Here is a 17,073-nt window from a genome sequence, read left to right as displayed (position 1 = left end):
TGGGCTTGCTTCAAATTCCAACTGGCACTGTCCTCAAGCCTCAATGCATTTCAAGGAGGGCGCATAGCTCAGAAGAAGCACGAAACTGTCCAAACCCACTGCTTCGCAGCGTTACATATAGGGTACAGCCGGGGATCAGCAAGTAGCGATTATGTTCCAGGGATTAGTCATATCCTAAAAGTGTCATGAGTAAAACTGTGCTAACTATATAGCTAGCTTGCTATGGCATGTCCTCACCTCTGTAACATTATTTGTGTGTCCATACATCTGTATCGGTGGTTGTAGCGTCCGTGTGTCCATACATCTGTATCGGTGCTTGTAGCTGTGTCTCATTAGCTCCTACTCATGCGTGCAGTACGCGGGGTGTAGCTGTGTGTCGGTAGCTCCTACTCATGCGTGTAGGATAGCATCCGTACGCGCTAACTAGGTTAACTAAAGTAGGCGCAACGCTAACATGTTAAGATGTTATCTTCTGTACAGATGGGATTTCTGTGAGTTCCCGCATGTTTGATGAATGGTGCTCCTCGTTTCAGCAAGTCATCAAAACGCCTAGCACACAATTGGAAATAAGAGAAGTGGACCCTCATTTAAACTCCGCATTTGCCGAATGTACAGACAAAACTCTCCATTCTCCGTCCTACTCTGATTTACAGCGTGAACGTACCATCTCCTTCGCCTTTTTTTCTTCTTTTGCATAGCTAGATAAACTAAAGGCACTTTAAACACTTTCACACCCCAGCGGAACAGTGCGGTGTTCTCATTGAGTATACCAACAATGGTGTTCGTGGACATGTTCACCAGTGGTTCTCAATCCTGAAGTTCTTTCTTCTTACTGAGTATACTGCCAGCTAAAGGTTAGCTAAAGTAACGTGAGGCGATAAAGCTGTGCTTAAAATCTCATGCCGTGAGTGGCCACCTGCGCATGCGTTCTACTACAGCGTACAATGTCCCGAGTGACTTATGTGAATATTTCAAAAATCCGAATACAAGGAACAATGTCTGGAACTAGCCAGTCATTTTGGTGTAAGCAGTTTGAATGTAGTGCAAAAACTGTAGGACTAGTTAGAGCTAGAAAAATCGGGCAGAAAGTACAGATAATAAACAAAATTTTTAAAAAATGCAAAATAGCAAGAGTGGGCTTGCCGGAAGCAAGCCCACTAATAATTCACACTATCGCTGTCCGTCAATCAGTTCTTTTTTGGGTTTGAGCTCAGAGTTTAGTTCTGAGTTCTACCCCCTAGCGGACCGGTTGTGTAACTGTCTGTGAGCCTCCATTCCAGAGAGTGGCACAGCACAGAGCAATGCTTGCTGGAATGCCTGGCCACTGCAGGCTGTATTGCAGAATGGATCCCTGAAATCACAGCTGTTGCATCTGCTCAGATCTGCTGAGCCCGGGTGCCGAGTCCGATGTGGTGATAGAGGAGGGGAGTGACGACAATGACAGTGAGAAGAACAACGCTCTCATTGATGACATGGATGAGTCCATGGCTCCTGAATCTGCCCTCGCACTGGGGATGGGACAAGGCGACATTGGGTATCTTCAGGACCCTGACACAGAGGACTCCAGCAGGACGATCAGGTAGAAAGAAGTGCCCCTGATCAACACATGGTCATCAAACTGGTCTGTATTCACTGGTCCATGCCTTGTGCATCTAACAATGTTAGATACAGAGTCTCTAACAACAGCTAGAGTCTTTCAATAGCCAGGAACAAAAACATTTTTTTTTTAAACATAAAAATTTATAAATAAAAACTGGTCTTCAATAATAAATGATAAAAATACAGCTGCATGGTAATCTATCTAGACTATCATATCTAGTTTACAGGCAGGTATGGAAGCAATGAGATTTTCTGGTATTAAAGTCAGATTAGATTGTAATAGCAAGTGTGTGAATGGAAAGGGAAATTGCACAGCCTGAATGAGTAAAATGGGAGAGATATACGAGTTCTGATAATTACAGCCTCACAATGATGCTACCAGTATGTGTAGACTGATCAGCTACCCATTGATTTAATTGTTTTTTTAAATGTACACTTTCAGTTTCATTGCGGTGCTCAAATGAAAATATCTTGTATGACTATGAAAACTGGTGAAATGGTATTGATAGCTTAGATACTATGAGCCTAGATTTAGAATTAAGAAACACTATAAATGCCAGTATTCAACAACAACTTGTCTGTAACAACCACAGGGCTTACTTGAGTTGTAAGCCATTAAACACCCAGACTACTAACTGGAGTTTTGCAGTAATGTACAGTTACCTCCCCAAACATCTCCATCAAATTTATTTCAGTCTTTCTGTGCGATTTTTATTTTGGTTGGTCTCTCCAGTAACCCTTCATTTATAAGTGATTGGGTGCAAAGGAATCACAAAGAGTTAACAAATTATGTTGATCGGTCCATGTTACATTTTGTGTGAAGAGCTAAGAGTCAGAGATAGATTTGTTTTGTGTCATGGCTGCATGCTTGGCAATTATAAAGGCTACTGTCTTTTCCTCCAAAAGCCCGTCGACCAGCAACAACATTCCCCTGATGCGAGTAGTACAGTCTGTGAAATACATCAAGAGGAAAAGCAGTAATGTTATGAAGGAGGGCTGGCTGGTGCACTTTACCAGTAAGGACACACTGGTAAGAATCCTGGGGTACATGGGTATACGTTGCATGAACGACTGGTGTCATGACCTCCCAATGTGTGTTAGAAACTTCCCAGTTCCCCAAAATACTCCAATTCCTATTTATTTACAAACTTTGTGTTATTGCATTTTGTTATCTCAGTTGAAAAGAAGTTGAATTGTTGATGGTCATTACTGTTAGCAAGGCTTGACATATTGGGCATTTGAGGCTCAATACTTCAAATAACATCAAAATGTTGTATTCCTACAATGGAATGTACAGTATTACTACTATGATGGTCCTTAAAAGAATACTAATATGATGGGAGCATAGTATTCTGTCTTACAATACTTTTACTGTGTAATTTATGTACTGGACACAATTTGCAATAACGAATTGCTGATATAAATCTTTAGCCGGAAGAAGAGAAGATCCCCATGGGCAGTTTTTTTGCCAGGATAGGGAGAATACAATGGATTAGACAGTGCCAAGACATGTTGAGGTCCATGTGACGTGCCACATGTTTAAGCACGTCTCTCATGTCACAGGATAGCACCAGCGATGGTGCTGCAGGGCTAAATCACCATCACCAAGCTTAGTGTTGGGGTCACCTCAGGTCTCCCGAGACGCACCAGGAAGCAACTAGTCTTGTATTACCCCCCTCAGCCTGCCCTGCTCTGCTCTTCTGGAGTCACAGCCGATCATAGTAAAAGCAATTCAGTCTTAATTCACACTTTAATTAACACTGGGCCATTTCCTGTGAAGGCACCCCTAGAAAGTCAGTCTTGTGTGGCACCAAATCTAACAGTGCCATGGCTGCTGCTGCAGTGGAGCGATGTGTGTGTGTGTGTGTGTGTGTGTGTGTGTGTGTGTGTGTGTTGAGAGGTTGATGGTTGGCTGGGGAAGATTTCACAGGATTTGTAACTCTTCGCCTTCGACTGCAGCAAAGCACATTTCTGTGATCGAGCTGCCGATTTTGACGGGTAGAAATGGCGAAGTGGCTTCACACCGTGTCTCGCACCTCTCAGATTCAGATAAACTGGAGTGCAGGAGCAAATACAAACTCTGCTAGTTTAAAGTGTCATGGGAAGGATGATCCGAAGATACAAGTAGGAGCTCATCAATGAATAGTAATAAGACACATTGCATTCCATGGTATACAAACATTCAAAAGTACAACTGGTGTGGTACTACATTGTGCTGTGACTATTTGTGCATTTCTTAAGCTTGGTGTGCACAATTCTCAGCTATTTTAAAATATTTTACCAGTCAGTTAAAGATTAAAATGATTAATGGAGCAATAAAGAAAGGTGAGCATGCAGCTGAGGCTGTGTTTGTATTACTGAACTTTGAAAACCAGTATTAACTGCTACGACCCACATCTTATGGTCACTTGTGCTAAGCTAACTGTGAGGGTTACTCTGTCAATAAAGAGGATACACAGATTTTGGTTAATGAATGAATGAGTCGATAAAGAAATTAACGGAGCCCCAGTAGAAGGTCTAATCCCTAGTCTATGTGTCCTGGTTCTGGTGTCTCACAGCAGGAGGAGGTACACCTGTCTGGTAGGAGATGAGGTCAAGTTTGCTAATCTGTTCCAAGATCACTGCTTAGAGGATCTTGGGGGTGAGGTGTGCTCAGAAAATAATCTGCCACTGCAGCCCCTAATAGGATTTGCCCTTGCTTTTTGTTTCTCAAAATAGCGGAAGAGGCACTATTGGAGGCTGGACAGCAAAGCCATCACTCTGTACCAAAATGATACAGGAAGCAAATACTACAAGGTAACAGAGCTGTGTTTTTCCCGACTTATGATCTGGAGGGGTACTGAGCAATGCTGTTAACTGGATGATACTGTCTGTGAATGTTAGATGGAATGAGGATACCAAGGCAAAAAAACGGTCAGATTAGCTCCATCCTTCTGCTCATCTCATATTTGAAATAGACCATTTTGAAATTGTTACCATTTTCTTCTGGAATTATCCAGCTGTAATGACAATGCAAATACTGTCAAAACTTTTTTATGTTATCTATTAGATCAATGCTGTACATGATGTTGTCATTACACAAGATAAATGGTCTCATTCAAAACCACAGTCATGCTGGGGATTTCTTTGTTTGTTTGCAATAGTTTGTGGTTGGACCCTTCTATACAATTAATATATCGATGAAAGGTTTTTTTTTTCCTATTGCAATTTTGAATAAGTTCAGAAAAAGCACAAGCACATAATGGGCCCTATTTTCACTGGCTAGGCCCAACTGTCAAACTCCAGCATAATTCATGGTGGTGGTGAATTGAGGTGTGTCCAACAGACATTTCGTTACTTGATACTGTAGCACTCCAGTGGTAAAGTTGAAAAGAGGTTGGTTTAAGAGGAGCAAATTTAGCTTTCTTTTGCATTAGTATTGCTTCAAGGCCGTAGCAAATTGGCAGTTTTGTCATCTGTCATCTCATGCATCTGTCCAAGAGATGCAGAGTGGTCATGTGCAGTTATGGCACCTCAAAAAAGCCAAGAGTAAATGATGTTTGCAAACTACAGGCATATATATATATATTATATATATATTACTATATTACTTTTTGAATTTACCAGACTATTTAAAGAATAGGTTTTGTATTTTTGAACCCAGACTCTATTATAGGATAATCCTGGATTATTTTGCTGATTGCTTAAAAATTGAGTTTTATATCTTTTTATTGCGTCCTCATAAATTTTCCCCCAATATATTTCTATGGAAGCCATGTCTGATGATGCAACAAAAAGGTATAAAACTCTTAACTTGTTGGCGTAAGCACCTAGCGCCCATGACGCCGGCGTCCTGAGGTTGCTCAATTTAGACATTCTGTGCTCCTGAAACCAAATTATGAAACGAAAACACAAACTCTGTGTTCTAGCTTTATTAGTAGACAATTCAGGACAACTATGCCAAATACAATGTTTTACTGCGCCCCCATTGTCACACTGGTCGTCCATTTACCAAGGACCCCCTCCTTGCAGTCTCATCTGTAACTACACCCCCCACTCATGGCACACTGGGCAATAGTGTCCATCTAGGAATACATGAAAACATTCTTTTACCACTAAAAAATCGCATTTCGTTGTAGCAACAAGATAATGCCAACAATAGCTGAAGGTATGCCAGTACAGCTGTGAAAAACACTGCTCACTGCACACTGAGATAAACAAGAATTTTTCAAAAATTATACCATGTCATTCTACTGTCAATATCTGCGACTAAATATGGAATAAATATACAATCTTCCCATTGGTTTTACATGTAGAGATGTCCCTTTCGATACAGAATGAATAAACTATTTGTTAAATATACCTCATTTGTGACACCTAGGTACTTTCCAAAATAGCTGTGCGTAATACCACACATGTTGTGTACGGCGTTGTTGCCCTTTGTAGTACAATTTGGCTTGATGGACAATTAATCTATCCAATAGGTGACAGAATAAGCTTTCTAACGATAGTTAGATAGTTTCTAATAGCGTTATATAGCTCAGTATACCCGTAAGTTTTGTCTCATTATGCCTGCGTTACACATTCAGTCAGTGGTATCAGTAAAAGACAATGCACCTGGTGAAACTTTATCATTGACTTTTGTCATTTCTTGGAAAATATTATTATTCTTGAGAACTTCTTAGCATGGCTAAGGCATATGTTTGCTGAGAGCCCTAGCTAACATAGTTTTCTGGAGTAAGAGAGAAGAGGAGAGAACAACTGAATTGATTTACTGTCTCTGTCTATCTACTGAACACAGATAACATTTCATCATCCCTATTTAAGTACTACTGCTCAAAATATTTCTGTTATATACGTTCTTTTAGGTTAGTGGTATATTATAATGAGGATATTTCATGTAGGATATGTAATGTAAGCGTTCGGTGGTAGCTTAGTAGTTTTTGTGTTTCATGCACCAGATATGGCCATCGCCAAAATGTGGTGGATGGTTGAATATTGTTTTCATATCGTCCCATCCCCATACAACGAAACGTTACAAACTGTAGACTAGAGAAATACATACGAGAGTTCATTATTACACATTTAGGTACTGTAACGCATTGTGTGACAATGTTTTTGCATTATTTTTAAATCCGATACCAATGTTTAATCTTAAACCTTCGTAAGGGGACCATTTAAATGCTTTGTATTGGACAAAAAGCATTTTATCTATTTTTGGAGAGATTTTGGATGTTTCTGGACACCTAAATGTTTTACACCACTGTACTGAGGGAAATCTTGTCATTCCCACTTGAAAATGATGCAACAGTGAGTTTCTTGAGTCAAACAGTTGATTTGTAATGAAATATGTGATTATGTTGTGATTTACAGCAATGCATAATTTAGACATGTTGGATAGATTTGGAGACACTGGATACACTGCTTACTTTTTGCTTCATAGATCTTTAGTAGTTCTACATATCCACCCTTAGATTTTATGAACTGGGATCTCTAAGAATTTCACTGCAACTAAAAAAGAGCAAATTCTTTTTTTATTTTTTGCCTAGCAATTGCATTTGTGGCACTTTAGCTTCTTCCAAAATTATGCATATAGACTAATCTTATCTCAACATAAGTATTGTAAATGGTACAAATGTCCTGCTTCATTTAAGTTATTTTTCAAGTCTCTGGAGTTATAAAGCTTTAAATAATGTACCCCCTAAATGGGCAAAGATTGGGCAGATTTGGCATTTGCGCAAAGGGGTTAAGCAAACATTTTTAGCAATCAGCGAAATTTTGGGCTTCTCTACTCACAGTTATCGAAGATCATCTAATAGGGTCTGAGTTCAAAAATACCAAACCTATCCTTCATGTAAGATAACATAATATCCATTTCAATTCATTGATGTACCTGTGACACTCTGGTCCAATGCAGTCAGCCAACACCTGATATAACAAATACAAAGTAGCCTATGTAGTTAAGCCTTTACAATCAAAATTGGACAAAGGAGTATATATACAGTAAACGCTATTGCTAGAAAATACAATTCGGAAAAATAAAGTGTGCAAGTGAAATAGTTGCAGTGTAGTGGCCTACAGAATGCATTCAAGAAAGCCATAGCTATATTGAAATTTATATTTACATATATTTACACCATAAGTGTACGCAATAGAAACAACTCAAATAAATAATTAGCCAGGCACTTAGAGACACATAAAACTGAGTAAAGAAAATGTGTTTTCACCATTGGAGGTCTGCAACTGGAATATGCTGCAATAGTGAAAACATATTACCCCTTCTTTGGTTTATGTGTTTATAATCATCTGGGTATTATTTATTTGTGTTTTTTCTGTTGTGCACTGGTCCTTAGGTCTCTTACTATTCATTGCACTTCATGTAATGGCATACGGAATGTGTTGCAGACATACCTGTTAGATACCAGCCTAGAAAAAGACCTAACCTGTATGGTAACTTAGGCTTGCCCCTTTATAGGAAATCCCACTATCTGAGGTGCTGTCCCTGGAGCCAGCTAATACCGTGGACCTCATGCCAGAGGGGGCCAACCCACACTGCTTCGAGATCAGCACAGCTGGTGTGGTGTACTACGTCGGAGAGAACTTGCTGAATGTGGTTGGTGGCATGCCAACGAACAGCAGTGTGCTGGTCAGCGGCGTGGGTCTGGATGTGGCCCGTATGTGGGAGATGGCTATCCAGCACGCCCTCATGCCGGTCATCTCCAAGGGCCTCTCACACGGGGCCCATCACAGCCATCACAGTATGTAAAACAAACGTATGCTGGCACTAGAGGTCTCCCAACAAAGGACAAAACAAGCAAAGGACATTACAGATAAACAACACATCACAGCACAGTACACATGTACATATTCATACAGGGAAGCCCTTCCTGAGTAGGGTTTCGCTAGGCCTTGTTAGGGGTCCAAGCAGCGAAGCTCCTGGAACCCTATTGTATCTGTTAGGATTATTATTATTATTCTTATTATTATTTTTCTCCGCTAATTGTTTGCCCACCATTTTGACTTTTTAGCTGCGGCGCGGAAGCTTTCTTCCCTAAAAGTGTCTGAGGCTCAGCAACCATAAGTCCTAGACCAACCAAATTTGCTAGGTGGGTTCCTATGGCCCCCCACTACTCAGGCACTACGAATCACCTATGTCGGCCAGATGGTGGCACTATAACAAAGGGTCATGCTTAAAAGGCCATAACTCCTACACCATAAGTCAGATCGACACAAAACTTACTCTACAACTTTGCTATTGGGACCACCTATGTCCGTCATATTGTTTGCCCGCCATTTCGAATTTTTTTTCCTACAGGGCTTTTTCAATTTTGGCCCAATCAGCACCAAATTGGATACAGAGCCTCAGGGGAACAACCTACATAAACACAATCTAAATGGGCCCAATCAGATAAAAGGTATGGCTGCTGTCAACCGACGAACTTCTCGAACTTTGACGAAGTGCGTCTCTTAGCACAAAATTGGCCGTAAGTCATCTATATTTTATGCGATCATCTTGATATTCTGTAGATATTTTGGGTGAAGGTATATGATCATGAGGACAAAACCATTTTAAAATCGTTCTATAGGGGGCGCAATAGTGCCAAAAAATGTGTATGCCCAATGCTTGGACCCCTCCCAATGCCACTTGCGGCTTTAATTTAGCTTATTCCATTTCATTACTGTGGGCACAAAAGACCTTTTAAGCCCATCAGCTCACATTGTTTTTGTTAGAAGTTATTATATTTTGTCGTATTATACATTATGTTTAGTATAGTGTAGTGTTTTTGTTTGTCACATACATTCTTCAATATAAGGATCATGAACATTTAATGTATATTCTTAAATGAAATATAAATTTATTATTTTAAGAAATATAAGTTAATTTACTGGAAATCTTCCTGCCTCTCACCCAATGCATGCTGGGATAGGCTCCAGCACCCCCATGACCTGACCAGGATAAGAGGCTATAGATAATGGAAAACTAATGCAAAACTATTGACTACACTTATGTTCTTTCTGTGGTGTGAGAAAAGAGGCAATTAGGGTAGTTACTGTTGCTTTCTACAAAATTATGATGTTGAACACTTTAACATGCCATTTTTGCCTAAATACTTCACAATTGTTTCTTTATCCAATAGAAGATGTTTCTGTCAGCATTTCCGTGTCCAACTGCCAAATTCAGGAGAATGTGGTGAGTATGAAATCAATGACAGAATGTAGTGGGGAAAATGTATGGTGCTCAAAGGGTGAATAGTGATCTTCAAGGGACTTCTAAGTAGCATCAAGTTAGCATTTATTGATTTTAGGAGGTTGAAAAACTATCAAATGTCTGAAACACTCTTCTGAAACATGAAATGACAAAAACAAAAAAAAGTGCTGTGAGACTGTACATTGCCAGAACACCTGACCTCTATGAGAAATGCAAGCAACAAAAGATCCTGAACATATGGTGTCTCTATGATCATTCTCTGGCAATATCATAAAATAAGCACCCAACGGTGCAATTTCTTGGTAGAATTATGGTCTAGGAAATATGTGCTATATATACAAATGGGTGACAAATTAAAGAAAAAATCAACATAAAGTGACTTAGTAAGGTGCTTCAATGCAAGTCTCTGGAACTCTTTCAGAATGACAATGCCCCCATCCACGGGGAACGAGAGGTTACTGAATATTTTGATGAGTATGAAAATGATGTGAATCATATGGTATGGCCTTCACAGTCAACAGATCTCAACATCATCAAATCACCAAATGAGGGAATATCTTTTGAAAGATTGGTGTTCCATCCCTCCAGTAGCAGAGACTTGCAGAATCTATGGCAAGGCTGTGCTATGCACTGAAGCTGTTTTGGTGGCTCGTCATGGCCCAGCACCTTACTAAGTCACTTTATGTTGGTTTTTCCTTTAATTTGTCACCCGTTTGTATATATCCACTGCATGGCTAATATTTTTGGAAACCCCTACTACCTAGCAGAATGGGTCTTACTGAAGAGCTCAGTGACTTTCAATGTGGTACATTGCAATGTGGCAAGGTGTCATAAGATGCCACCTTTCAAGTAAGGCTGGGCAATATGGCCTAAAAATAAATTCTCCAATTTTTTCACACCACACCCGATTTACGATTTTAATCAAATTTTTTTTCTTAAAAACAAACTACAAAAGACAAAGGAATTATTCAAATAAGTTGTGTTTTTATTTTAACAATAAAAATGATTAACAAAAGCAAACAAATAAAGATGAATTTCCACATTGGGATTAATAAAGTGCAAACCTAACTTTCACCAAACCTCACTTTAAAAAAAAAATCATACATGAGGTGCTTGTAATGTCTTTCAAAGTATTTTTACAAGTTTTTTGCAAGGAACACAAGCCTGTCTACTGCCTCTGGCTTGAGGCATGCCCTGTGGCATGTTACAGTGCCCCCCCGACCCACACTAAAGACCCTCTCTGTTGGGGCACTTGTAGCAGGGATAGAGAGGTATTTCTTGGCCAGATTACTGAGCCTTGGGAAGTTTGCTTCATGGCGCTTCCACCACTGAAGTGGATCAGTGTCTGGGTCTGTGTCAGGGGACAACAAGTAGGTTGCCAGCTTAGTTTCAATTTTGTCTGCCTCTGACTGGGTGGAAGATGGGACTTTCTTCTTGAAGAGCTTCTTCTTGGTGCACTTGCACAGCTGGGCCTGGCTGTGGTGTGTTTTTGTCAGCGGGCAGAGACATCAGCTCTGTGATAGCTCTTTTCTTAATTTGTTCCACCTTGTCATGGTCAATGTAAGTTGTCCAGCACCTGGGGTCCATCAGTGAGGCCATGTCCAAGAGTTTATCTGGGACAGGGTCACTGTATTTGTCATTAAGGTATCCCAATATGTTTTTTATTTTTTGTGAGCTCAGTGTCTTCCTCCTCTGGCTTCTGAACATATGGAGCGCCGGTTTGATGTAGGAGATGCTGACATAAGCCTCCCCAGACAGGACGTCAGTGAAATCTTGGAGTGGTTCCATGGCTTTATTCACTGACTCTAATACATCTATGTCTTGCCATGTGGGCACGAGGTGCCTGCTTTTCTTCTCTGACCCCAGGACATGGGCTATGGCTTTCTCCTGTTCCAGGAATCACTCTATCATTTTTTGCCTTGAACTCCATCTGGTTGGGGACTCTGTGATAAGCTGATGAGTGGGTAGACTGAGCTCAGCCTGTACTACAACTGAAGGAAAAAGCACTGACAACCTTTTAACAAACCCCAATGGCACGTTCAATCTGTGGGTCCTTACATTACATTACATTACAAGCATTTAGCAGACGCTCTTGTCCAGAGCGACGTACAACAAGTGCATTAGTTCAAGATGCAGAGGTGCAAAAGAAACACCATTCTCTGTTTAAAAAGAAAGAAAGAAGAAACAAACAATCAATACTGTGTGACATGGACTACATTCACACATATATAGGCTAATATGTCCAAATAAGTCTTTTTCTGTTATAAAAATTGTTTCACCTTTCAGAATTTTATTGATGCATACAAAGGACTCAAACACACAGGCACATACACACGCATGTGCACATACACAGTGTATGTGTAATATATATGATATGAATATATATGATATATATGATGTATGCATGTGTGCATTTTGTGAAAATATGTATGCATTCGATTAAAATTAAATTTAAAAAAATGTTATAAAAGTCTTCAAATCACCTTTTATGCTAGTAAATTAACTACGTTTAAGTAATTAACCTCTTAGCGCAAAGCCCCTTGTGGTTGGAACAACGGCGTGCCGAGATTACTGAACTCAGATATTCAGTGCAACTGCAACCAAAGTATGAGTTAGTAGACGATACACGACAACTATGCCGAATACGGAGTTTAGCAGCGCCACCATTGACGCTCTGGTCATTCATTTAACACGCACCCCCTCCCTGCAGTCTCATCTACAACTACACCCCCCACCCATGACATAATGGACAATATTGTCTGTCTTGGCATTCATAAAAATATTCTTCCACCACTAAAAAATCGTATTCCGTCATAGCATATTTCTTACAGAATTATGAATATAAACTAATCTGCGTTAGTATTGTAAATTGTACAAATGTCTTGCTTTTTTTATGCCATTTTTCAAGTCCCTGTGGTGTTCACATCTGGAGTTATAAAGCTTTAAATAGGGTACCCCCTAAATGGGCAAGGATTGGCAAGATTTGGCATGTGCGCTAAGGGGTTAAGAATGTTGATTATGGCCTCGTTAATCTATCAATAAATAAACTTTTTATTTTTAAAGCACTATTCAGACAAATAAATGCAATTATGCATTGCCATTTAGACACTTACCGATGGCGTTGTGCAGTTTGTGTCCAAAGCACTAGAGGTTGATTCAGTCTCAGAGCTTTGATCATGTTACTACTGCTGTCTATAGTCATGCAGACGTGTCGGTCTTCCCCGAGGTTCCAGGAGCCCAATGCATCTTTCAGCCCCTGGGAGATTATTTCGCCGGTGTGGTCACTAGGGAAGTAAGCTGTTTGGAGGCAGACACTTTGCAGAGTCCAATCGTTAGTAATAAAATGCGCCATCAAACTCATGTAGGGCTCCATGGTTCGACTGGACCATAGGTCTGTCGTAGTGGAGTAAAACAACACATCCTCCAGCTGCTTTGTGATTTTTTCACGTGTACAGTTGTATAGATGGGGCTGGGCAACTTCAGCAAAATACTTTCGGCTTGGTAGCTCGTATCTGGGGTCGATTGTATTCAGCATTTGGATGAACCCAGACTTTTCAACTGTATATATGGGCACCATATCTTTGGCGATGTGAAACGCCACCGCATCTGTACTGTCTTTCCACTGGGGCCCTTTCTTATCATACGGGATACTATGGGAAAATGATTCCGCTAATGTTACCTGCTTTTCAGCGGTTGTTTTAGGGCTGAAACTGTCTTGTGGAACTCGCAGTGCCACACACTTCTCCCACTCGGCTGCGTGCCTCTGTTTGAGGTGCTGGAATAAATTAGTCGCGCTGCTGCCTTTAGTTGCCACAGACTTTAGACAAACTTTACAGCGGACAGTGGTTTGCTGTAAAATTGGTGGATGAGGAATAATGGCCTGGGGCTGTTTTTCATGGTTTGAGCTGGTTCTCCTGGTCCCAGTGAGGGACATCTTAATGCTACAGCATAAAAAGACATTCTAAAAAATTGTGTGCTACCAGCTTTGTGGCAAGATTTTGGTCTCTTTCCTTTTACAGTATGACAGTGCACAAAGTTTATAAAGGTCTTTAAAGAAATGGTTTGCCGAGTGTGGTGTGGAAGAACTTGACTGGCCTGCACAGAGCACTGACCTCAACCCCATCAAACACCTTTCGGATGCATTTTGAATACCGACTATCATCAGTGCCCAACCTCACTAATGCTCTTGTGGCTGAATGGAAGCAACCATGTTCCAAAATCTAGTGGAAAGCCTTCTCAGAAGAGTGGAGGCTGTTACCACAGCATAGGTATGAGTGTGTCAGTGAATGGTGAGTGAATGGTGTGTGTGCCCTGCGATAGATTGGCGGCCTGTCCAGGGTGTATTCCTGCCTCTTGCCCAATGCACGCTGGGATAGGCTTCAGCACCCCTCGTGACCCTGCTCAGGATAAGTGGGTATAGGTAATGGATGGATGTCCATTGCATTGTGTGTGTGTGTGCGCACGCGTGTGTGTTTCAAATGTAACCACATGCAAACATTTAGTGGTGTAATACTACCTCTAACATGATTTTGTTTTCTCCCTCTGAAGGACATCAGCTCAGTTTATCAGATATTCCCAGATGAAGTTCTTGGTTCTGGTCAATTTGGAATAGTTTATGGAGGTAACGATTGTTTACACACTCATACCACAGACACAAAATTTAAACTGCTACCTAATGTGTGAATGTTGGCTCAAAAGTGTCTTTTATTCCATTTCCTTAACAATGGGTTAATTTAAGAAAATGAAAACGGAATTAGACTCTGCAGACAATCACACATCCTCCTTTGCCTCGTCTGCTTAAATTCAATCCAAAAAATGTTTTTTCAGTTCTCAGTCTATAAGTTTCATATTAAAATAAAATAGTAAATTAGCTAATACCTTTGATTGCTTGTTATCTTGCAGAACCTGTCTACTAGGTCACATGTAGCAACTTTGCTAAATTAGCTCATAAGCTCACATCATGAGTAAGCCACATCGTCAGTGATCTTGAGGAGAATCCCATCAATAATCAAACCAAACTAGATTATTTCATGTCGGCTGGACATCGATGATACCTATCTTACAATATTGCCTTCTTTTTTTACTACTTTCAATTGATTGGCAAGTGAGCAGGGTGAAACTGGCACTGTTGGTCAGTACCTGTTTAATCTCTTGCAATGGCTTTTGCATTGTTAGCAATAGAACGTTGCTATCAAAGGTAAACTCTTAATAAAACCATCAAGAAGGAGGATAAGACTTTGAATGGGGCTTGAAAAAGGCTCAGCTGTAACATATTTTCCTATAGAACTGTTTTAATAGGCTGATCCCATTTTCTAACTATCAATCGTAATATGAATTGATAACATTATCAAACTACCAGCAGTAGTTTCATCAGGAACAGAAGAACATAATGTTTCTGCGATGGCTTTCCAAGTAATGCATCTCCATTTCACGAACCATCTATGGCCTCTTCTGTGTATGATTTTGTTCTACTTCTTAATCTCTAGCTCTGCTGACTCTCCCAAAATGTATCCTTTAAAATTAATGCTTAGATATGCCCCTTTGCTTGAATAGCATTTTGAGTTTTTCATCAATTGGAAGTATTGGTCCTTTGTGTTCAGTTGACTGATCTGTCCATAAAGGTTCATATTTCTAACTGTTCTCCTGTTCAATTCACCTGTAACTGCTCCAGGAATTGAAATTAATGAGTTTGATGAGTCAAATCTATGAAGGTGGCTGAATGAATACTGACATTTACAAATTGATGTGCGCATCTAGTTTCCAGACCTATGCAAATTATGTGTGCTCCTTTTCATACCATGTTTTTCCTGTTACAGGAAAGCACAGAAAAACAGGGCGTGATGTAGCTATCAAGATCATAGACAAACTACGATTCCCTACCAAGCAGGAGAGCCAGCTGCGCAATGAAGTGGCCATCCTACAGGTAAACACATCGTACACATGCTTCAACAAATAAAAAAACTTCACAGTTTGTTCACACAGAAAATCTTTGGATTGTGTATTTGTACAGCATTTTTCATTTACCATATTAACAGGTAATACTAACAACAGGGCATATCCAGTCATTTTTAAGCAACTGAGTTTTCATGAAAGTTTTATGAGTTTTAAAGTCCAGGTATGCAAACTTGGTCCTGGGGACGCTTTGTGTTTGCTGATTTTTGTTCCTACCCCAATTTCAATCCCAGAATTTTAACAAGCTTTTAATTTTTCTTAATTAGGTGCTTTTCATTTTTATAGAGATTATTTACTCTCTTAAACCACCTTATGTCAGAAATAGAGTCCCAGGACCGAATTTGAAAACCTAGGGACTAAGGTAAATATGTAAACAAAATTTTTCATCAGTTTACAAAATTTAAGAAATTGTGTCCATGGATTTTGTCAGCTAGTGTCTCCTTAATATGTTTTCTTCAGCACATATCTAGAAAGCTTTAAAAAGTTGTCACACACTCATACTACAAAGCTTAACTCAGTGACATAGTATGTGGCTATTTCTAAAGGGTAAATAATATGGCTCTGTTGTCAATAACAGTGGCAAATCCCAATAACAACAGGGTTTCTATGCGTCATCTTCACCTACTACTGATATTTATCTTCTACTATGCATTCTCACGTGTTAATTTAAAAAGTGCAACTTACGCAGTGTCTAATTTATTTCTAAACCTCTGCTATATCTGGTAAAAGTCTATCAAGTGTTAGACATGAGGGTGAGAGCATTGTGATGCTATCATTGTACCTGTCTCCATCCCAATCCGACTACTATTCACAGAACCTTCACCACCCTGGGGTTGTAAACCTTGAGTGCATGTTTGAGACGCCTGAGCGAGTCTTTGTTGTAATGGAAAAACTCCATGGGGACATGCTGGAGATGATCCTGTCAAGTGAGAAAGGAAGACTGCCAGAACGAATCACAAAGTTCCTTGTCACCCAGGTAAGTCTGGAAAACACATACAAACCCGTACACACATGCATGTGCACACACATACACACACACACACACAAAGTACAGACTGTTGGCCTGCACACATGCATTCCCTAGCATGCTCCTGACAGACTCTCCACATGGGGGTTAATCACTCTTTGAATTGTTACCTGAAGTGCCAAGGGATACTTGAGGTAAACAACTACTGCAAATTTTTACACTTATTTCTTTTGTAAGAGGTCTCCATTTTTCCAAGTACCCTAACAATGATTAGAACTATCATAACCCTTCAGCTGAATTAATGGGAATGGGAGTGAGACCCAATCAAAACATTTACTCACCTGATAATTATTACAAGACCAGTTCT

General features: G+C 40.1%; 1 protein-coding gene across 2 annotated transcripts in view; it reads left to right on the top strand.

Annotated features, from left to right (window-relative positions):
- prkd1 (protein kinase D1) overlaps positions 1-17,073 on the top strand; it is a 350,726-nt gene that overhangs the window by 296,995 nt on the left and 36,658 nt on the right. For both annotated transcript variants that reach the window (XM_064308071.1, XM_064308080.1), the window contains exons 8-15: positions 1,381-1,579; positions 2,506-2,629; positions 4,318-4,395; positions 8,054-8,336; positions 9,717-9,769; positions 14,336-14,408; positions 15,604-15,710; positions 16,554-16,715. In XM_064308071.1, the coding sequence (XP_064164141.1) occupies positions 1,381-1,579; positions 2,506-2,629; positions 4,318-4,395; positions 8,054-8,336; positions 9,717-9,769; positions 14,336-14,408; positions 15,604-15,710; positions 16,554-16,715 (1,079 nt within the window). The remainder of the gene's footprint in view (positions 1-1,380; positions 1,580-2,505; positions 2,630-4,317; positions 4,396-8,053; positions 8,337-9,716; positions 9,770-14,335; positions 14,409-15,603; positions 15,711-16,553; positions 16,716-17,073) is intronic.

This window comes from Anguilla rostrata, chromosome 1 (genome assembly GCF_018555375.3).
Source record: "Anguilla rostrata isolate EN2019 chromosome 1, ASM1855537v3, whole genome shotgun sequence".
Classification (NCBI taxonomy): domain Eukaryota; kingdom Metazoa; phylum Chordata; class Actinopteri; order Anguilliformes; family Anguillidae; genus Anguilla; species Anguilla rostrata.
The sequence above is the reverse complement of the archived record's forward strand: the minus strand, read 5'-3'. Positions and strand labels throughout refer to the sequence as shown.